General features: G+C 47.4%; 1 protein-coding gene across 1 annotated transcript in view; it reads left to right on the top strand.

The window, feature by feature from the left end:
- The window catches only part of GALNT2 (polypeptide N-acetylgalactosaminyltransferase 2), a 191,255-nt gene that overhangs the window by 148,500 nt on the left and 19,448 nt on the right, over positions 1 to 23,307 (top strand). The window contains exons 7-11 of the mRNA XM_086381343.1: positions 7,283 to 7,404; positions 8,392 to 8,479; positions 11,617 to 11,704; positions 12,743 to 12,846; positions 17,259 to 17,385. Of these exons, the coding sequence (XP_086237469.1) occupies positions 7,283 to 7,404; positions 8,392 to 8,479; positions 11,617 to 11,704; positions 12,743 to 12,846; positions 17,259 to 17,385 (529 nt within the window). The remainder of the gene's footprint in view (positions 1 to 7,282; positions 7,405 to 8,391; positions 8,480 to 11,616; positions 11,705 to 12,742; positions 12,847 to 17,258; positions 17,386 to 23,307) is intronic.

Raw genomic sequence — 23,307 nt, 5'->3', positions numbered from 1 at the left:
AAACAATGGGGTCAGCCTTGCCGCTAAGCAAACTGTTTGCTGGACTTATATCTGTCCCTCAAGCTTTGATTAAACCAAAATCTTGCACTGTACTTGCCCCCAAAGAAGTTACATAATAACTTGTTGAAATCAAAACCAAAGTGTCGTCTGGCACGGGGAAAAAAGGTGAAGAGGAAAAAAAAAAAGAAAAATTATCTTTCATGTTGGCCGTTGTAACTGGCAAACTGCATGCTAGCCGTATCAGAGTGCCTTTAACCTGCTTAGAAATCAAAAGCAGTGTTTCTAAAAGAAACTTGCCATTTGCTTCAAGTTAGGCTGTTCATGTGGAGGAGAACCCACCTTGTTTTGGGAAAGAATGAAGAGGAGCAGCTGTGGGAAGCCAGATTGTGATAGACCTATGTGGAACACATGAGGAATGAGATAGTTGAGTCAAAAAATACACACACAAACGTGTGTGTGCCTGTGTGTGTGTATCCCATATAGTTAAACATATACAGAAGTGCTCACAGCAATGCTGCTACATGACAGAGCAAGCCAACTGCTTGAAATCTTACAGTGAGGAGCAATCCTGGGGTCGTTTAGTGCTGGGAGTTAATTGTGCCAGCGTTCCTTACCTGGCTTTTGATTATAGTCACCTAGGGAACCTAAAAGAAGACCATTCCTGGATGCTACCCACAACTGAATTAGAATTTTTAGATGTCTAGGGGTGGGGCCTGGGCTTCTGCATTTTGATAATACCGATGTACTTTGAAAGTTTGAAAACCTAGTTGTTGTACAGATGGAAACATTAAGGTTGAAAGAAGTTAAGTTGCGTTTTCAAGATCATCCAGCTATTTAATGACAGTAGTGGGGCCAAAACCATGTTCATAAGCCGAGTTCTCAATTTGTCCCATGTGCTTTTTGTTCCTTTGTTCCTACTGTCCTGCCTGATTAATTGATTTTTTCCAGGTTATTGATATATATAATTGACATAAAATATTGTATTCATTTGCGGTATACAATATAGTGATTTGATGTATGTATATATTGTGAAGTGATCACCACAGTAAGCTTAGTTAACACCCATCACCTCACACAGCTCCAAGTTCTTTTTCTTGTGATGAGAACTTTCAGGATCTACTCTCAAAGCAACTTTCAAATATACAAAACAGTATTATTAACTACGGTCACCACGCTGCACATCACATCCCAGAACTTTTATCTCATTAACTGGAAATTTGTACTTTTTGACCACATTCACCCATCCCCCTCCCTCTGCTGCTGCTGCTGCTAAGTCACTTCAGTCGTGGCCAACTCTGTGCGACCCCATAGACGGCAGCCCATCAGGCTCCGCCGTCCCTGGGATTCTCCAGGCAAGAACACTAGAGTGGGTTGCCATTTCCTTCTCCAGTGCATGAAAGTGAAAAGTGAAATTGAAGTTGCTCAGTCGTGTCCGACTCTTAGTGACCCCATGGACTGAAGCCTACCAGGCTCCTCTGTCCATGGGATTTTCCAGGCAAGAGTACTCTAGTACTCTTGAGGGCTCCCTCCCTCTAGCAACCATCAATCTGTTCTCTTTATCGTTGAGATAATTTTTTTAGATTCCCATATTAGTGAGCTCACTGAGTATTTGTCTTTTTCTCTGTTTGACTTTTTTCGTGTAGCATTATGCCCTCAAGATCCATCCATATTATTGCTGCAAATGGCAGTGTGTGTGTGTGAGTGTGTGTGTGTGTGAGTGTGTGTGTGTGTGTGACATTTTCTTTATCCATTTGTCTATCAGTGGACATCTAGTTTGCTTCAGTGTCTTGGCTGTTGTAAATAATGCTGGTGATTTTTATTTCCTTGGAATTGCTAGATCGTAAGGTAGTTCTACTTTTAATTTTTGAAGACTGTCCATACTGTTTTCCATAGTGAATACACATATTTACATTCCTACAAACAGTGTACAAGGGTTCCCTTTTCTCCACGTCCTTACCAGCACTTGATATCTCTTGTCTTTTTGATGACAGACATTCTGTGAAGTGTGAGGTGTTTTGGTTTGAATCCCCTGATGATTATGATTATAATTATGATTATATATAGTAAAATTATGATTATATGATACGGATATCATAAAATACATACCATATAATTATATGATATGAGTTATATGGTTATATAATTATATGATAAAATGTGATTATAATTATATAATTATAATACCCTTTATGTTGAGCACCTTTTCATGTACGTGTTGTCCATTTATATGTCTTCATTGGAAAAACGTCTTTTCAATTCCTCTGCCTGTTTTTAATCAGATTATTTTGTTTTTGTTTTTGCTATTGAGTTGTATGAGTTCTTTATATATTTTGGACACTAATCTCTTATCAGTTGCGTGATTTGCAAATACTTTTTCTCGTTCTATAGGTTGCCTTCTCATTTTATGAATAGTTTCTCTGTGTGCGTGTGTGTGTGTGTGCGTGCTCTGCAGAAGCTTTTTATTTTGATGTACTCCCATTGTTTTTGCTTTTGCTGCCTTTGCTTTGGTGTCAAATTTTAAAAAAGATTATTGCCACCACTTGGTGGGCATGAGTCTGAGTGAACTCCGGGAGTTGTGATGGACAGGGAGGCCTGCATGCTGCCATTCATGGGGTCGCAAAGAGTCGGACACGACTGAGCAACTGAACTGAACTGAATGTTAAGAAGCTTACCTATATTTTCTTCTAGAAGTTTTATGGTTTCAAGCCTTAATTTTCAGACCCTTAATCCATTTTGAGTTGGTTTTTGTGTATAACGTAAGATAGGGGTCCAGTTTCTTTCTTTTGCTTGTGGCTGTCCAGTTTCCCAACACCATTTATTAAAGAGATTATCCTTTCTCCATGTGTATTCTTAGTTCCTTTGTTGTAAATTAATAGCCATATGTGTGGGTGTGTTCATTTCTGGGCTCTCCATTCTGTCTCATTGACCTATATACCTATTTTTATGCCAAGGACATACTGTTTTGATTGCTATAGCTTGGTAATGTAGTTTGAAGTAATTTTTGTTTATTTTAGTGTTCCATTTTCATATTTTTTGTAGCTTTTTAGCTATGCAGTTCTTATACTGGTTGCTCTGAGTGTTACAACATACATTTTTAACTTGTAACAGTCTATTTAGAGTCAATTACAACTTTATGTAAAACCTTGCAACAATTAATTCCATTTCTATCTCTTGTCCTGTATATTATTGTTGTCATATATTTCCTTCATTTGTTGTTATGATATGGTTTAAACCCCAAAATACAGTGTTAAAACACTTGATTTAAATAATGTTATCTTATAAAGAAATTAGAATATATAAATGGACTGTAAAATTTATCCTTGTATTTTTTGTTTCTAGTATCTTCGTTTTTTTCCGTAGATTCAGCTTTCTGTCTAATGTCATTTCCCTCCAGCCCAGAGAACCTTTAAAACTTCATTTTTCTTGTAGGAAATAAAATCTCTCACTTTCTCTTTGTCTGAAAAGCCTTTCTTTTTCCTTTGTTAGTGAAGAGTGTGTTCTCTGAGTAGAATTCTGAGCTGACCATTCATCTGTCTTCCAGCACTGTGAACACGCCGCCCCACTGCCTCTGGACTCTGTCTCTCTGCTCATGTGTAGGCGTCTGAGCTGAGCATTCGTCTGTCTTCCAGCACTGTGAACACACCGCCCCACTGCCTCTGGCCTCTGTCTCTCTGCTCACGTGTAGGCATCTGAACTGACCATTCATCTGTCTTCCAGCACTGAACATGCCGCCCCACTGTCTCTGGCCTCTGTCTCTCTGTCCACGTGCAGGCGTCTGAGCTGACCGTTCATCTGTCTTCCAGCACTGAACATGCCACCCCACTGTCTCTGGCCTCTGTCTCTCTGTCCACGTGCAGGCGTCTGAGCTGACCATTCATCTGTCTTCCAGCACTGAACATGCCACCCCACTGTCTCTGGCCTCTGTCTCTCTGTCCACGTGCAGGCGTCTGAGCTGACCGTTCATCTGTCTTCCAGCACTGAACACGCCACCCCACTGTCTCTGGCCTCTGTCTCTCTGTCCACGTGCAGGCGTCTGAGCTGACCACTCGTCTGTCTTCCAGCACTGTGAACACACCACCCCACTGTCTCCGATCTCTGTCTCTCTGTCTCACGTGTAGGCGTCTGAACTGACTGTTAGTCTGTCTTCCAGCACTGTGAACACGCCACTCCACTGTCTCTTGCCTCTGTTTCTCTGTTCACGTGTAGGCGTCTGAACTGACTCTTCGTCTGTCTTCCAGCACTGTGAACATGCTGCCCCACTGTCTCTCGCCTATGTCTCTCTGTTCACGTGTAGGTGTCTGAGCTGACCGTTCGTCTGTCTTCCAGCACTGTGAACACACCGCCCCACTGCCTCTGATCTCTGTCTCTCTGCTCATGTGTAGGCGTCCGTGTTGCTGGCTCCTTGTCTGCTGCAGGGTATTTCTTCTTGCTGATTTGCAGACTGTCTCTTTATCTTTGGTTTTAGCATTTTGACTGTGACCTGGTTATATTTGATTTGCCTTGCCTTTATCCTGCTCCAGATTTGCTGACCCCTTTGAATTTGTAAGTTGAAGTTTTCACTGAATTTGGGAAATCTTTGGGCTTCTATTTCTTTACATATTGTTTCATGCCTCATTCTTGGCCTCTAGGTGTACATATGTGTTATACCACTTGATATTATACATAGGTTGCTTCAGCTTTTTTATCTTTCAGTATTATTCTCTATTCACCAGATAGATCAGTCTTTATTGATCCATTTTCAAATTCACTGATATGGTTAATCTACTATTCAGCCCAGTCAGTCAATTTTTTATTTCAGACAATTGCAGTTTTCAGTTCAGGAATATCCATTTAATTCTTGTAGTTTCCATTTCTATGCTGAGATTCCCCATGTTTGCTCATTCCAATCATCATTTCCTTGGAGTTCTTGGATAAAGTTATTATAATAGCATCTTTAAAACCCTCATCTGTTGATTTCAACATCTGAATCATCTCAGGATGTTTCTATTGACTTTTTTTCTCTTGAATATGAAATACATTTTTCTCTTCTCATGTCTGCTAATTTTTTTTATTTTATGTTGGAAATGGTGAATGATATGTTGTAGAGACACTGCTGCTGCTGCTGCTAAGTCACTTCAGTCGTGTCCGACTCTGTGTGACCCCATAGACAGCAGCTCACCAGGCTCCCCTGTCCCTGGGATTCTCCAGGAAAGAACACTGGAGTAGGTTGCCATTTCCTTCTCCAATGCATGAAAGTGAAAAGTGAAAGTGAAGTCGCTCAGTCATGTCTGAGCCTTAGCAACCACATGGACTGCAGCCTACCAGGCTCCTCCGTCCATGGGGTTTTCCAGGCAAGAGTACTGGAGTGGGGTGCCATTGCCTTCATCGTGTAGAGACACTAGATTCTGTTATCTTTGTCTAGAGAAAGATCTTTGTTATATATGGTTAATTAAATAACCAGCTTATGACCTTGAACTTGTGTAGGTTTGTCGTTACACTTCACTAGGATGAGTGTGTCTTGGGTGAAACCCTTATTCCTGAGACATAGTCTGTATTCCTAATGTGTCCCTGCTGGAGTTTCTGTAGAACTACGGTGTTTACCAAACCCTTCTAGCTTGGCAGAACTCGAGTGCCAGAACTTGATTCCAGCAGAAATCTCCGTCCTTTCTGTCTTCTAACTGTTTATCTTCATGGACTCTTTAGGGTCTCCTCTGTGCCTGCAGGTCAGGAGTCAGCCAAGGATTTCAGGGATCACCAGATCCCTCCCAGGATCTCCTCCTTCTGTTTCAGCCACTCTAGAAACCCCAGACTCTACCCTCTGATACTTCAGCCCCAAACAGCTGCATTGCTGATTGGAGAGTAACACTAGGGGGAAATCCCATGTAAAGAGAACTTTCAGTCCATGTGATTTTATTGTTATTATTGTTTGGCTGCACTGGTCTTCACTCTGGTCCTCGGCCTGTCTCTGGGTATGGCTCGCAGGGGCTTCTCTCTAGTCTCAGCACACGCGCTTCTCCTGCTGGGCACATGGACCTGGTTGTCCCCACTACGTGGGATCTTACTTCCCCAGCCAGGGATCAAACCCAGATCCCCTGCCCTGGAAGGTGGATTCTTAACCATTAGACCACCAGGGAAATCCCTAATTCTCTTCATTTAGGGGTTGAATGCCCTCTAGTTGGAGAAGGCAATGGCACCCCACTCCAGTATTCTTGCCTGGCAAATCCCATGGACGGAGGAGCCTGGTAGGGTGCAGTCCATGGGGTCGCTAAGAGTCGGACACGACTAAGCGACTTCACTTTCACTTTTCACTTTCATGCATTGGAGGAGGAAATGGCAACCCACTCCAGTGTTCTTGCCTGGAGAATCCCAGGGACGGGAGAGCCTGGTGGGCTGCCGTCTATGGGGTCGCACAGAGTCGGACACGACTGAAGTGAGTTAGCAGCAGCAGCAGCCCTCTAGTTTCTGTTTGCCCTTGGCTACTCGAGCCCTTTCCAAAATTGGATTTTCCATTTTGCTCGGAGTTTATACTTGTTCTCTGGAACATGGTTTGCTACTTCATAATACCAAACCCAGAAATTGTTTGCCCGATCTTCCTGCTCTAGCATTCAGGTCTTTAAGAATCACTGAAAACCCTTTTTGACTACTGTACTGTGTAAAGAACATACAACACTGTAGTGTCCTCACTGGTTGGGAATATTCTCATCGTCTCCATGTATTTATTCCCAGCATCTAGTGATGAATATACTATGTATGAGAAGACTTTGTGTGATAATAAAAGGTGTATATAATCAGCAGATCACAAGTATATAAATTTTTTAATGTGACCAAATAGTATAACTAATTTTGTGTAAAAGTCAAACAACTGGGCTTTATCTTTTATGTTAATTTGGCTTGTGATAAGTCTTTGAAGACAAAGACATTCACAACACTATTATCATTAAATTATTGCCATTAAAATTGGCTCCATTAGCACTTGAAGTGTCTGGGTAACACATTTCGTACCCTAGTTAATTAGAAAACTCTGTTGCCATGAAAGTAGTTTCGGAAGTTACACATTTCAGTTGCTTGGTAGAGACTTCAATTATGTAAAGGCCTTCCTCAGAAGGCGGTTTTTCAAGTTGTTTTCTCAGTCATCCAGTGAGCTTTAAAAAAAAAAGTCTTTATCTGGGTGACCTCAAGGCGGTGTTGATCCCTCCGCAAATGTGGGTGGTAAAGTCTGTGCCAGAGAGAGGGCTGCGTGAGGGGTGTGGGTGCTGGGTTCCCTCGGTTTCTCCCCTGACGTGCTTGTGCTGTCACTCCACAGGCCTGATGAGGTCGCGGGTGCGGGGGGCCGACGCGGCGCAGGCCAAGGTGCTGACCTTCCTGGACAGCCACTGCGAGTGCAACGAGCGCTGGCTGGAGCCCCTCCTGGAGAGGGTGGCTGAGGTGAGGGTGCGGCCGGGACGGGCCTCTGGGCGATTTCGTCCACTGTGGGAATCTGTCAGTAGGGGAAACCGCTTGGCACGTACAGGGGAGGGTGAGCAGAGGCTGCTGAGAGTCTGGATCGTCTAAGACAGCCCGCCCCCTCGGAGGGTCTTCCTTTCCTGCCCGGAGCTTTGCGCCCATTCTGAGCTCAAAGCAGGTAGAGTGCTGAGGACAGAGGCCGCAGGGCCCCCAGCCTGGCCTTGCCGCCCTGAGACCCGGGCTGTGGCTGGTGGGCAGGGGCAGCCCCAGCCACACAGGGACGCATGAGGCCAGCAGGTGAGCGGGGACTGCTCACCTTTGCCTCCTAGAAATGCTATCTCTAGTGTTATGTCCGGCCTCTTGTGACATCTCTGTTGCCATCTGCTTGTTTTATTGACTTTCTTTTCTTCCTACTAAGAAAGAGCTTCTTTGGGACAATAAAGCAAATGTAATGAAAGTGCTGGAGAAATATTAAAGGAACAAGTCATTCTTTTTGTACCATAGTCAGGAATGCAGATAAGCAGCAAATCATGAAACATGAAATAACAAATGAAATAACTCAAATGACGTGTTGTAATCCTCACTACATAGTCTCATGCTAATGCTTGCTGAGATGCTATCAGCCACTCTTAATTTCTTCTTTGGGGTTAATAAAAATTGACATTTGTTCTTGGCTGTTAGGGAAATAAAACAAAGCCAGGAACAGTCCCAGGAGGTAGTTGTTCTCCACCAGTGAACATGTACGGGGCTACCCCACACCCCCTGGCACCTCCTCTGGGGCCGCGTGCTCTGTGCTCCTGACCCCCAGCACAGTGCAGGGCTGTGGGTGCCAAGCCAGGGGGCAAACCCCAGGGTGTGGGGCGGCGGGTGTTGGGGGCAGGGATCTCCCTCTGGGCACTGACGCTCAGGCCTCCCCCGTGCAGGTCCTGGTTGGTCCTGACACCTGCTCTTGCCTCCCCTGCATTTCAGGACAGGACCCGTGTCGTGTCCCCGATCATTGATGTCATCAACATGGACAACTTTCAGTACGTGGGCGCGTCTGCAGACTTAAAAGGCGGTAGGTGCTGCTTGGGGCCCAGCCTGTGTGCGGCTCAGTGCTGCTCCATCTCAGGTCAGGGGCAGCGATAACACCTGCATGCGGCCCTGCAGGTCCCCACCAAGAACGCGCCTGTGCTCAAGCCACAGGGCTCGTAAGGGGACAGAAGCAGCCTGGCCTCCCTGAGACTGCCTCCACGGTTCCCATCCTTATCTGCTGCACTTACATGGCTGCAGGGACGTGTGGCTTGGTGTACACAGCCATCCCCATGGGAGCTGGTGGAGAGATGCCAGGCTGACGGATGTGTCCTCTACACCCCACCATCCCCTTATAGCCTCCATCTCCTGCTGGAAACCCATCCACCTGGCTCTGCCCTGATTTCTGGGCCCCCAGGCCTGCACGGCCCACCCCTCCTGTGGCCTGACTGTCAGCCCCTCCCCACTAGCCACCACGTCCCGCCTCCTTCACAGCCCACCCCTCCTGTGGCCTGACTGTCACCCCTCCCCACTAGCCACCACGTCCCGCCTCCTTCTGGGGACCCTTTTGTCTGAATGATGCCACTAGTTTCGCAAGGGCCCTTATGTCTTGAGTGTGACGGTAAAAGCCACCCTCCACAAAGCGCCATAGTGAGGTGTCTGATCTTGTCTTTATTGTGCTCAGTCATGTCTGACTCTTCAAGACCCCGTGGACTGCAGCCTTCTAGGTTCCTTTGTCAGTGGGATTACCCTCGCAAGAATGCTGGAGTGGGTTGCCATTTCCTCCTCCGAAGGATATTCCCGACCCAAGGCTCGAACCCATGTCCCCTGTGGCTCCTGCATTGGCAGTCCTTACCATCTTGAAAATTATCGAAGGCCCCAAAGAACTTCATTCACGTGGGCTGTGCTGATGAGCATTTGCTGTGTTAGAAAGTAAGGCTGATGGTGAGAACAGGGAGTGATGCAGGCACACCTGCGCTGCCCGTGTGCACTGACGCCTCCTGTCCTGAAGCTTCCAGAAAACTCCTTCCTGCACCTTGGGAAAATGAGATCGAAAGGGGCCTGTAAAGCCTTAATATAAATATGAAAGGAGTTTCAGTATCACAGACCTCCAGAAAGGACCTGAGGACCCCAGGGGCTCCTGGACTCCACCTGGAGAGCTGCTGTTTTCATGAGGAGCTTCACAAAGCTGATGGGTACACAGGACTCATGCTAGCTGGCCCTGAGGAGCCAGCCCTATTGTCCCTGTGACCCAGGACTGTGTGTCTGTGGGGTGACCTGGGTCTCACAGGCTCTCCTGAGACCCAGGACTGTCTGTGGGGGTGACCTCTGGCCCACAGGCTCTCCTGTAACCCAGGACTGTCTGTGGGGGTGACCTGGAGCCCGCAGGCTCTCCTGTGACCCCAGGACTGTCTGTGGGGGTCACCTGGTACCCACAGGCTCTCCTGAGACCCAGGACTGTCTGTGGGGGTGACCTGGGGCCCGCAGGCTCTCCTGTGACCCAGGACTGTCTGTGGGGGTGACCTGGGGCCCGCAGGCTCTCCTGTGACCCCAGGACTGTCTGTGGGCGTGACCTGGGGCCCGCAGGCTCTCCTGTGACCCCAGGACTGTCTGTGGGGTGACCTGGGGCCCGCAGGCTCTCCTGTGACCCCAGGACTGTCTGTGGGGGTGACCTGGGGCCCGCAGGCTCTCCTGTGACCCCAAGACTGTCTGTGGGGGTGACCTGGGGCCCGCAGGCTCTCCTGTGACCCCAGGACTGTCTGTGGGGGTGACCTGGGGCCCGCAGGCTCTCCTGTGACCCAGGACTGTCTGTGGGGTGACCTGGGGCATGCAGGCTTCTGCACGGCCCAGTGGTAAATGCTTCAGGTTCTGAAACTCAGCTGGTTGGCAGCCTGTCCTCTCAGAACTCAGCTAAGAGCCAAGAACTCAGCAAAGCCTACTGTAAAGAGAGAAACAAGAGAGACATCAGAACCTTTGCCTTCCGTGTGTGCGAGTTATTCACTCTTGATTCTTCACACCTCAGATGAGTGAACTCTTCTTCCAACGGCCCGGCACCCCAGTTTCTTTATGTAAGCTGAGGGGCTTCTTTTCCATCTCTAACATTTTGAACTGATTAGAAGATGGACTGTTCCAGACAGACACACAACTGAGGGTCAAGCAACAGTTAAAAAAGAAGACAGTAAAACTGAGACATCAGATGGAACCTTAGAAAGCAGAACACTGGGCCCCGCCAGGGAGCCCGGGGCTCTGGTGCCTCTTCCAGGCCGTGTTGTCGTGGGCAGGCCATGTCCCCTCTGCCCCTCAGCACCCCTGCCTGAGAAAAGGGGTGACCATCGTGCAGCCACTTGGGGTGGCTGGAGGAGGCCAGGGCTGTGATTGGGAGGCTCCCACCCAAAGCCTCACCTGGGGGCAGTCATGCTGGGAGGAGGCACTTGGGTTGGGAGACAAGATTGCGGAGGTTCTTAGTAAATGGTAAGCGTGCTTGGGGCTTTCCAGTTCAGGCCCTCGGCTGTCACTGTCATCCTTGGTGTGACTGTCCAGTTTGTCTTACCCCTCAAGAATTTGCAGGAGCTGAGCTGTGCTGGGCTCTCCTCCCACAGCAGCTGTTTGTGGTGGAGCAGATGTGGATGGTGAGGTGACCTGCATGGGTGCAGCCCCATGCTGCCCCAGGGCTGGGCCAGGTGCATTCCGAGAGGATTTGGTGAAATCCCACGCCATGTGGCTCAGCTGCAACCAGGAGAGACTGAAGGGACCCAATTTGCGGCCCAGGAACCCGTACTCTTATCCTCTCTGCTCTCTCTCTCTCCTCCCCTGGGACCTTGTTAGGGGGTGCCTGGCAGATTTTTTAATCCATCCCTCTTCTTTCTCACCTCCTTACAGCCCTTGGGTATTACCTCACAGACTCCAGTTTCCTTATTTCACACTTACACTTTCTGGTTTTAGGAAAAACTGCCCCACAGTTTGTGTGTTGGATAAGCCTCCTGGGGAAGGATTTCAACGTGTGCCCAGCCCTCTGGTCTCCGCGTCCCAGTCTACTGCACAGTCTCTCTCTTCCCCCTGCATCGTCTCTGTTTTTCCTTTGGTTTTCAGTGAATCCATCCAAATACCCGGGACGGAAGTACCAGCAGCAGGCAGCCCGTGCTTACAGCATCCTGTGTTTCTTTTCTCTTCTGTGACCTGCAGGTTTTGACTGGAACTTGGTGTTCAAATGGGATTACATGACCCCTGAGCAGAGACGGTCCCGGCAAGGGAACCCCGTCGCTCCCATAAAGTAAGTGCCAGGCGTCCTTCAGGTTCCCTTCTCTGAGGTCACAGGTGAGACGTCAGGCTCCAGCCTCATGTTCCCTCGGGACCTAGTCGCGCTCTTGTCTCCAGCCACACCCTCACTTGCCCTCATCTTCACTCAAGGGAGAGTCTCTGCCAACAGCTTGTAGAATAAAGTACTTTGAGATTTATTTTCTTGTACTTAAATACATCAGATCTGCCAGTTCCACATCCTTTGTGCTGATAATGTAGAGCGTTTTCCACACAGGATGGGATCTCAGGCTGCCCTCAGGGTCTGGGCAGAGAGGTGGGCAGCCAGGGTGAGCCCCACCGCTGCCCCCGGTCAGCGCCCTTATTCACCGGATTCTGCCCTCTGTGCGGAGGAGGCACCTGTATCACTGCCAGCTGGGTGGGGTCCCCAGGTGTGGTGGGGATGCCTGTCCAGGAACACCTAGTTCAGGGGGTCCCTGCGGACACTGTCACTGTCTACATTGTGGTGTTTGTCCCCCGTCAGCAGGGAGCTCCAGCAGCATGGGGCCTGGACTTCTCACAGTGACTCCATGGAGACAGGGCTGGGGCTCCGCTGTTGACCTGTACCTAGGCTGAGAGGAAACGAGAAGATGATGGTTCCTCCAGCAGAGGAAGAAGCTGTCCAGTGATGAGGATAAGAATAAGGGTAGCTAGTATCATCAAGCGTTTCCTGTGTGCGCTGGGTGCTTTAAGCCTGTTACTGTTCGTAATCCTCCAAGGAACCTGGCACAGAAAAGCCGAGTACTAGCCTGGGGCACACTAGCAAGCGTCCCAGCCCAGCAGCTGCTCTCACGTAGGGAGGCTCCGTGCAGCCCCTCGCACTTGGGAGCATCTGAGCAGAGCACTGAAGCCAGCAGGGGTCAAGCTGAGAGGGGCCCCTAGAGCTCTGAGCTAAGGACCAGGCTGTGCTGTTGTTTTTAAGTCTTGTTTTCAGGCTTGACCTTGGCATTAGAATGCTGGTGATCTAACCATGACCTTCGACCTCTCTTTTCTCCTACCCTCTCTGCCTCTGCAGAACCCCTATGATTGCTGGAGGGTTGTTCGTGATGGATAAGTTCTATTTTGAAGAGCTGGGGAAGTATGACATGATGATGGATGTGTGGGGAGGAGAAAACCTGGGTACGTATGAGCCTTGTGTCTTTGGACACCAAACTGTTTCCATTCTGCTGAAACCATGGTCTTTTCTTGCCAACCAAGGGGTAGAAATGAAAAGTGGAAGTTTTGGAGAAATTATTAAGTGAGAGTTTGTAGTATGGAGGTGCCAGTTGGAAAAGGTTTATAGAAACATTGAAGTGACCATGTAACAGACATAATTAGTCCCCTTATAAAGTATAAATAGCACCCTTTTTAATCTTAAAAGTGTCTTGGTTTGGGCATTAGAATGTCTTTCCTTAAGAATGTAGGATGCTAGATACAGAGTCTTTGAAGGAAATTGCATACTTGTTAATGTCATCCGAATTCAGGAGTTTGGAAAACAGACTGACAAAAATTGGGGGAACACTTGAGGCTCTAAGACTCATTCTTAGACACATAGGAGTCCCAGCAAAGCCTGTTAGACTAGCTGAATTATAATCATGGGGCAGGGACGGTTCTGTTTTGTTTTTGTTTGTAGTGCATGCAAATCATTTTTACCAGTGATTAGGGACGATTAAATTGTATAGAGTTTGGTCTTTATTGGCAGTTGCATCGAATTTACTGCATAAATATAGAAGGACTCTTGTTTCGTGTTATTTTTTTGTTTAGGGGGTTTTGTTTGTTTCACTGGGAGTTTTTGAGCTGAGTTTCCTCGCCTTTGAATGCTGCTGAGTTACTTTCTCCCCTGGGGAGGAGGAGAGAAGAAGGATGCTGCTATCACTTGCAGTCATTTTTACTTATAACAGAGACTTTGATTTTTTTGTTTGTTTAAAAGAAAAGACTAGGTTAGACAAGCCTGTTATTTTTCTCTCATTTTATGATATTAATGTGAGTGATAGCGTCTCCTTTGTGGAGAGAGGTTATCGCCTTGGTAGATTTTGAAAGCTTCTTAGATTCAGTGACTACACCCGGAGAAAGGACCTGAGTCAGATGCCTTTTGGATTTTTTTAATGATACACTGACAGCGAGGCAGGGCTTGATTGAAATCTTCTGAGCACAGAAGGCTTCAGAAGGATTGTTAATCTCCCGAAGGGAATTCCGAGTCACCTTTGCCCTGCTGGCACCCCTGGGGCAGCCCAGCCAGCCAGGATCACCACCTGGTAGCAAAGTAGAGCGGGGTTTGCTGTGTGCCATTAGGTTACGGTAGACGGAGGCAGCCAGCCTTTTAAAGCATCAGAATGTAGAAAGAGTATTTTTTTTTTAATTTGAATTTATTTAATTGGAGGCTAATTACTTTACAATATTGTGTTGGTTTTGCCATACATCAACATGAATCTGCTACGGGTATACACGTGTTCCCCATCCTGAACCCCCTCCTACCTCCCTCCCCATACCATCCATCTGGGTCATCCCAGTGCACCAGCCCCAGGCATCCTGTATCCTGCATCAAACCTGGACTGGCGATTCATTTCTTATAAGATATTATACATGTTTCAATGCCATTCTCCCAAATCAAATGTCAAAGGAGACTTTGCACTCGGAGACCAGTGGTGGGAGGGGAGATATTCTTTCTCGTTACCTGGTTTATTGTTGGTTTGGTTTGTATGTTTAAGTACCTGTGCCGTGTGCGAGGTTCCCTAGAAGGGCTTGAGGGGTTCAGGTGGGGTGACACATGGTGGATGGGGAAGAAGGTCAGGGGTAATGTGGTCTGGGTGCTGCTGGCACTGTGGCACCTCCTCCCGTGACGGGCTCTGACATGGCCACTCTGGAGGGTCTTCTCCCATCAGGATTAAACAGGCACAGGGTTTCAGCAGGAGGAGCTTGCAATGAGTCTTTCTCCCATCTTGGCACTGCTCACACTTGATTTTCTGGGTGCTGCGTGCACACCCACTGTGGTTGTCCAGCCTGAGGGCTGACGTGGGTACCTATTAGGAGAGTCAGGGAGTGGGGATGCCCGAGTCAAATCCAAACACCCCCTCTTGGGATGCCCCACCAAATCTACTAGTGCTCCCAGATTTCCTCACCTACAGTGTATATCTAATTAAAGCACTTAAAAAAAAACAGAGGGAATTCCCCGGTGGTTAGGACTCGGCGCTTTTGTGTTGCTGTGGCACCAGGTTCAATCCCTGATTGGGGAGCTAAGATCGCACAGCCTTGCATTGTGGCCAAAAAGGGGAAAAAAAAATTTTTTTTTTTAATAAATAAAAAGGACAAAGAATGCTACCTCTGGCCCCTGTGAGATGTGGGGGTTAGACTCCTTAGGAATGTTATTTGTCCTTTTTCAGCCCATCCGCACAGCCTTAGGAAGGATGCTGACCACCCCCAGTGCATCATCTCGTTTCATGCTTTCTGGAAGGGACTGAGGTCTTGCTTGAGGTCTCGAGCTTATTGTTAGTAGAGCCAAGATACAGACACAAACTGCCTAATTAAAAAGCCACCATGTTTTCCTGAGTAATCAGTCATCCCTCGTCGGAGCCCAGTGAAATCAGTTGAACATAACTGTAGTTGTTCGTGGCCTTAAAACTCTCCCACCAGGTCTCTGAATGGCTCCCTTACTGGTTTAACAGGCTCCCCATACAGGAGCCAGGGAGTCTTCGTGGCCCTGAGTTTTGAATTTTCCAGATAGGCAACTATATCTTTGAATTTTATTTCCTTAGATACAGAGAGCCTCCTAATCAAGTTTTGTTCAACACTCTGTGTAGGCTTGGTGGTTATGACCACACATTTCTAATATGATGAGGGAAGTGGTCATTAAAATCCCCAAACTGCTACACAGGGAGGTGTTTGGGGCTTCCACTCACTGGTCCCAGTAGAGATTCCTGCTGCCCTGCTCTCGCATGGGTGTCACATGCCTTTGGCCACAGCCTGGGCACCTGCTGCCACACAAGGCCTTGTGTTCCGCGGGAACCCACCTGGCTCTGAGCCGTCTGCGCTGGCAGCAGTGACTGCGTGTGCCGCTCTGTCTCACTCCCCTGCATGTTGTCAGGGGTGCAGAGTGATGCTGAGGAAAGACCCTTTTATACCAACCTCAGGAAGTCTTTCAGAAAAACGAAGTCTAACCCTCCATCATTTCATATCTTGATTTTCCTGTGTAACCTATTTCTCGAGTTCAGTCACATCCCTGCTCAGAGTGGGTGGCGATCAGGACGGGAGCCCGGCCGGCTCCCCGCGTCCAGGCTGCTCCCAAGCGTGGTGCTCTGGGCTGCATGTGTGTGCACGTGTCATGACCCGCGCCTGCTTGCCCAGGTGCTGAGTCCTCGGGTAGACTCCGTGTTGACTCGGGTGAAGAGCAGCTGAGTCCTCGGGTAGGCTCCGTGTTGACTCGGGTGAAGCCCAGGTGCTGAGTCCTCGGGTAGGCTCCGTGTTGACTTGGGTGAAGCCCAGGTGCTGAGTCCTCGGGTAGGCTCCGTGTTGACTCAGGTGAAGAGCAGCCTTGCTGGCCTGGTGGCTGCCCGGTCTGGTTGTTGTTCGGGCATCATTGGTCACTGGACTTGGCCGGCTGGCTGGACACCTGCTGGTACACAGGGATGAGATAAGTTTTGCGATTTAAGGGGAGACATTGTTTTTGTCCCGGATGGAGGAAGTTCAGGTGCATGCGGACGCTCTGGGCACTTAAGTCTTAGAGGAAGGTGGTGAACACAGTTGCCTCTTACATCTACACTGGGGCTGATGTGGGCATTTCATGCCTTTGATCATGGACACTCGGGCACGGTTGGTTGCCTTTTCTAACTTGGATCCTTAGGAAGCATAGTAATACTCCACTGTAGAGAACCAGTCAGAGAGGAGTTCTGGGCCGAGTCTCACCCACAGTGTTGCTGATGTTACAGGGGTGCCTGCTCTGCTGCCAGGAGTCTTGTGTTCACAGTGGGTCAGGGAATCAGTCTTGTCCTAGGGTTTCTAGTCTGAATCTGAAAAATATTTCAAGTGTGCTCTTACTTTCTTTAAAATTTGGAATAGACTTCTTTCATGAAAACAAGGAATTTGGTGACACAGATAGAGCTGGCATCTGTAATTCTGCTCAGTGGTAAAATCTAAGATACTAAACGTCCCAGTATGGGTAGTTTGTTGGGCATAAATTATTCACTTTATCTACACTACTTTATATTGTCTGTATAATACCACTGCTGTGCAGACACCCTCATTGAATCTTCAGGATATTTCATTCAATCTTTTTTTCTCTATCTTTATTGAGGTTTCACTGACAATTTAAAATTGTATATATTTAAGGTATACAGCAGGATGATGTGATATGCACCTGCATCCCCCCACACACATACGTCCTTGACTGTGTCCTGGACTCTTGAGACTAGTGTCAGATGTCCCCCCAGGGGACATTCAAGGACCCACTGGGAAAAGGGTCCTCCCTGTTGGCATTGCCTCAGGCCCTGGAGGTGGGGTGGGCATCTGCACCCGTGGGCAGCCCAGGCCCTCGGTCACCCATGTCTTCCCCACCTCAGAGATCTCGTTCCGCGTGTGGCAGTGCGGCGGCAGCCTGGAGATCATCCCCTGCAGCCGCGTGGGACACGTGTTCAGGAAGCAGCACCCCTACACCTTCCCGGGAGGCAGCGGCACTGTCTTCGCCCGGTAAGTGGCCAAGAGGCCCAGCAAGGCCCTGAGCACTGCTGACCGGCCCCGCACAGGCCTGACTGTGGGCTGTGTGGGAACATGTCCTGCAAGGGGCCGCCCCTCGGGGATGACAGGGGCAGCTGTAGGGACTGAGGACAGCGCATCGCACTGTCTGATTCGGGAGCAGGGAGCTCCTGTGGGTTTTAAGCAGCTACTAGACTCCTTTGTTTTGCACTTTAGAAGGGTTCTTCTGCTCCCTGGCCAGAGGATGGCAAGGATGACACCAAGAGGAAATGATGGTGCGGGTGGCAGAGGGCGGGGGCCAGGCAGGCATGTTTACTGATGAACAGGAGAGAGTGAGCGGGGACTCCTTGGTGACACCCACGCTGGCGATCACACACTTGGCTGACGCGGTGCCCCTACAGACACAGGAAGCCTCAGAGTAGGGTGGGCATGCTTAAGGTGGGGGATGACTAGTTTATGTTTCACGTGGCATTTTAAAACCTATATTAAGTACAGATTGCACAGTGTTCTGTATCGTACAGAAACTAGATTTCTTAGCATAGAGAATATACGTTCAGGGAAACTTTAACAGAAGCCAAATATCATATAATGCTTCTGACCAAATTGCCTTCTCCCAAAAAGTATATCATTTCCCGGATGTTGTCTAAACTTCATTTCTCTTTGTTAGAAACAAAAATATGTTCTTACATGACAACCTCTACAAAATCAAACAGTATTATGTACATTTTCCTCTAGGGCACTGTAAGACTCTTCTCAGAAACCTCTTGTAGAGACAGATCAAACACTTCAAATCAAAGCCTGATAGCTACCAGCAAAGCCTGGGGTTTCAGAAAACAGTCTTTTAAAATACACAAGACATTGCTTTGTATGCTTTTTTAAAGGGAAAAACCCCACTGTTTTTTAGAAGGGAAGCTTTGCCAGTGTATTTTACAGCCCGGGAGTCCTTTCGCTGGAGATATGGGGAGGAAACAACCGTGGTTCAGAACTGGGGGCCGCATGGATCATCAGGCCTTCAGCAAGGCCCTTGCTGCCCACTCTTGGCGGACTCACCTAAAAGATAGGGAGGTGGAATGTGTTAGTTTTGAAGTCCAGTTCTCTTTAATTTCTTCAATTATGTCACATTCAGGGTATAAGTATTTCACCATCTAAAAGTTGGAACTTGACAACAATAGCTAATATTTATAAAGTGTTTCATATGTGCTAGTCTGTTGGATGCCTTATAAATATTCACATCCTCTCCATGTGTATGAGTATAAGGAGTACATACTCCTCATCAGTTCAGTTGCTCAGTCGTGTCCGACTCTTTGCAACCCCGTGAACCGCAGCATGCCAGACCTCCCTGTCCATCACCAGCTTCCGGAGTCCACCCAAACCCATGTCCCTTGAGTCAATGATGCCATCCAACCATCTCATCGTCTGTCGTCCCCTTCTCCTCCTGCCCTCAATCTTTCCCAGCATCAGGGTCTTTTCCAGTGAGTCAGCTCTTTGCATCAGGTGGCCAAAGTATTAGACTTTCAGCTTCAGCATTAGTCCTTCCAGTGAACACCCAGGACTGATCTCCTTTAGGATAGACTGGTTAGATCTCCTTGCAGTCCAAGGGACTCTCCAGAGTCTTCTCCAGCACCACAGTTCAAAAGCATCAATTCTTCGGCGCTCAGCTTTCTTTATAGTCCAACTCTCACATCCATGCATGACTACTGGAAAAACCATAGCCTTGACTAGACGGACCTTTGTTGGCAAAGTAATGTCTCTGCTTATGAATATGCTGTCTAGGTTGGTCATAACTTTACTTCCAAGGAGTAAGCGTCTTTTAATTTCATGGCTGCAGTCACCATCTGCAGTGATTTTGAAGCCCAGAAAAATAAAGTCTGACACTGTAACCGCCGTTTCCCCATCTATCTGCCATGAAGTGATGGGACCAGATGCCATGATCTTCGTTTTCTGAATGTTGAGCTTTAAGCCAACTTTTTTACTCTCCTCTTTCACTTTCATCAAGAGGCTTTTTAGTTCTCTTCACTTTCTGCCCTAAGGGTGGTGTCATCTATATATCTGAGATTATTGATATTTCTCCTGGCAATCTTGATTCCAGCTTATGTTTCATCCAGCCCAGCATTTCTCATGATGTACTCTAAATATAAGTTAAATAAGCAGGGTGACAATAGACAGCTTGATGTACTCATTTTCCTATTTGGGGTCAGTTTGTTGTACCATGTCCAGTTCTAACTGTTGCTTTCTGACCTGCATACAGGTTTCTCAAGAGGCAAGTCAGGTGGTCTGGTATGCCCATCTCTTTCAGAATTTTCCACAGTTTATTGTGATCCATACAGTCAAAGGCTTTGGCATAGTCAATAAAGCAGAAATTGTTTTTCCAGTGGTCATGTATGGATGTGAGAGTTGGACTGTGAAGAAAGCTGAGCACCAAAGAATGGATGCTTTTGAACTGTGGTGTTGGAGAAGACTCTTGAGAGTCCCTTGGACTGCAAGGAGATCCAACCAGTCCATTCTAAAGGAGATCAGTCCTGGGTGTTCTTTGGAAGGACTGATGCTAAAGGTGAAACTCCAGTACTTTGGCCACCTCATGTGAAGAGCTGACTCATTGGAAAAGACTCTGATGCTGGGAGGGATTGTGGGCAGGAGGAGAAGGGCACGGCAGAGGATGAGATGGCTGGATGGCATCACTGACTCGATGGACGTGAGTTTGAATGAACTCTGAGAGTTGGTAATGGACAGGGAGGCCTGGCATGCTGCAATTCATGGGGTCTCAAAGAGTTGAACACGACTGAGCAACTGAACTGAACTGAACTGGAACTCTCTTGCTTTTTTGATAATCCAGCGGATGTTGGCAATTTGATCTCTGATTCCTCTGCCTTTTCTAAAACCAGCTTGAACATCTGGAAGTTCACGGTTCATGTATTGTTGAAGCCTGGCTTGGAGAATTTTAAGCATTACTTTACTATTCCAATCCCATACTCCTCATAAAGCCTTATAAATTAAGTATTATTATTTCTGGGCTTCCCTGGTGCTTCAGTGGTAAAGAATCTGCCTATCATGTTGGAGACTGCCTGCCATGCAGGAGACACAGATTCGATCCCTGGGTCGGGAAGATCCCCTGAAGAAAGAAATGGCAACCCACTCCAATATTCTTGCTGTGGATTCTTGCCATTCTTGCCATGGAAAAATCCTATGGACAGGGGAGCCCGGTGGGCTACAGTCTATGGGGTCATAAGAGTCAGACACAACTTGGCAACCTAAACCATCACCACCATTTCAACTTTAGGGGTAAGAGAAACTGAGGCACAGAAAGGTTCAATTCCTTTGTCTAAGTTCATGCATCTGGAAAGTGGGATTCAATCTTGGCCACTTGGCTCTGGAGTCCATGTTATTTTTTATCCAAATCTCTAAGTACAGTTAGTGGTTGAGGCTGCTAGATTTCAGCATTGAGATACAGACTCTAAAGTAGCGTCTAGGGTGGCAGGGAGAGAACCATCTCATTTGTGCAGGTCACTGTGTGAGGAAGGGAAGGAAGCAGACAGGCAGGGACAATGGGAGGAATGAATGGAGAAGTGGCTCCTGGGTTCCTGCCTTATTCTGCCACATGTGTGCCCTGTTGCTTTAGAGAGAGCATGGTGATGCCACACCTGCAAGCTCTTACATCATATCACGTCCATGGATGCCCGTTGAGTGAGAACCCTTTGGCAGTTCCTTCTCTTTTTCTTACAGCTTTGTTTCCAGTTAGCCTCTTACAAGCCTTTTAGACTGGAGAGTGTTGCTAATGTGCTTGCATGTGGATGTGGATTAGAGTTTTACCAAAAGGCCAAGGGAGCTCCCAGCCAGAATAGCCGTGGGACAGTGGGGCAGGTGCCTTAGAAGATATTTGGGTTTACTGTTAGTAGTTAATGGTGAGACTTATTCATGGTAAGGGTAACTACTATTAAATTAAATGCAAAAAGCAGCAGTTTAAACTTACTCTCTTACCAAACATTTTCCTGTTTAGTGTGTGTGACTGGCCAGTCCCAGCCTCTGTCTCCTGCCTGCTTCCTGGCAGCCCTACTTGACCTGCACCAAGGCTGGGTGGGGAGGGGAGCAAATGCAAGGTGCCCTGTACCTACAGCTCCTAGAAGACTGCTTGCCATAGAGGCGCCTGAGAAATATTTGCATCAGTGAATTCAAACGAGTGTTGAGCAGCACATGAAGCTCATTCTTTGCGGCTACTTATGTATCTTTTTTTTATTAAGTAGGCAGAAAAGGGGACTTCGCATTTAAGAGTTGAGAAATGACTTAATCACTTAGTGACTTTTAGGTGATTTAAAACTGCTGTGTGACTGCACTTCCTAAAACCTTTTAATTTGGTGAAAACATCCGTCAATCTCCCTCTCCCCCATTCCCCTTCTCGCCACTCCTTTCTCCCGCCACACACGTATCTACCATGTGCTGTTCTGCTACTACTGTATTTCCATCCATGAAGACAGGGACACCTTCCCATGGCAACATGTGAAGCGTACACCTGTGTCTTTCATGGCCTCAGGAGCCCATGTGTTTGCCCACTTACTGCTGATGGTTGTATAGGTTCTTTCTTCTGCCATTGTGAGCAGTGCTAAATGGAGCATGTTTTCATTCCTGGTTGGTTATTTTCTTGAGGTAAATTTCTAGATGTGGGAACTGCTAGATCAGAGGACAGCTACATTCAAATTATCTTGTCTGCCTCTTACAGGGTCTTCTAAAGAACAATCCATCTAGACACATATATCACTTGATATAAAGGATCAGTTCAGTTCAGTCACTTAGTCGTGTCCAACTTTTGTGACCCCATGAACTGCAGCACGCCAGGCCTCTCTGTTCATCACCAACTCACGGAGCCCGCCCAAGCTCATGTCCATTGAGTCAGTATGTCATCCCACCATCTCATCCTCTGTTGTCCCCTTCTCCTCCTGCCCTCAATCTTTCCCAGCATCAGGGTCTTTTCAAATGAGTCAGCTCTTCACATCAGGTGGCCAAAGTATTGGACTTTTAGCTTCAGCATCAGTCCTTCCAGTGACTATTCAGGACTGATTTTCTTTAGGATGGACTGGTTGGATCTCCTTGCAGTCCAAGGGACTCTCAGGAGTCTTTTCCAACACCACATTTCAAAAGCATCAATTCTCTGGTGCTCAGCTTTCTTCACAGTCCAACTCTCACATCTATACATGACCACTGGAAAAACCATAGCCTTCACTAGACGGACTTTTGTTGGCAAAGTAATGTCTCTGCTTTCGAATATGCTGTCTAGGTTGGTTATAACTTTCCTTCCAAGGAGTAAGCGTCTTTTAATTTCATGGCTGCAGTCACCATCTGCAGTGACTTTGGAGCCCCAAAAAATAAAGTCAGACACTGTTTCCACTGTTTCCCCATATGTGCCATGAAATGATGGGACCAAATGCTATGATCTTAGCTTTCTGAATATTGAGCTTTAAGCCAACTTTTTCACTCTCCTCTTTCACTTTCATCAAGAGGCTCTTTAGTTCTTCTTCACTTTCTGCCATAAGGGTGGTGTCATCTGCATGCATATTTGAGATTATTGATAGTTCTCCCCGCAATCTTGATTCCAGCTTATGCTTCATCCAGCCAGCGTTTCTCATGATGTACTTTGCATACAAGTTAAATAAGCAGGGTGACAGTAGAGAGCCTTGACGTACTCCTTTTCCTATTTGAAAACAGTCTGTTGTTCCATGTCCAGTTCTAACTGTTGCTTTCTGATTTGCATATGGGTTTCTCAAGGGGCAGGTTACGTGGTCTGGTATTCCCATCTCTTTCAGAATTTTCCACTGTTTATTGTGATCCACACAGTCAAAGGCTTTGGCATAGTCAATAAAGCAGAAATAGACGCTTTTTGGAACTCTGTTGCTTTTTTGATGATCCAGCGGATATTGGCAATTTGAT

The sequence above is a fragment of the Bos grunniens genome, chromosome 28 (assembly GCF_055505025.1).
Source record: "Bos grunniens cultivar Pamir isolate PY7600 chromosome 28, Bosgru_T2T1.0, whole genome shotgun sequence".
NCBI classification, from domain to species: Eukaryota; Metazoa; Chordata; class Mammalia; order Artiodactyla; family Bovidae; genus Bos; species Bos grunniens.
The sequence above is the reverse complement of the archived record's forward strand: the minus strand, read 5'-3'. Positions and strand labels throughout refer to the sequence as shown.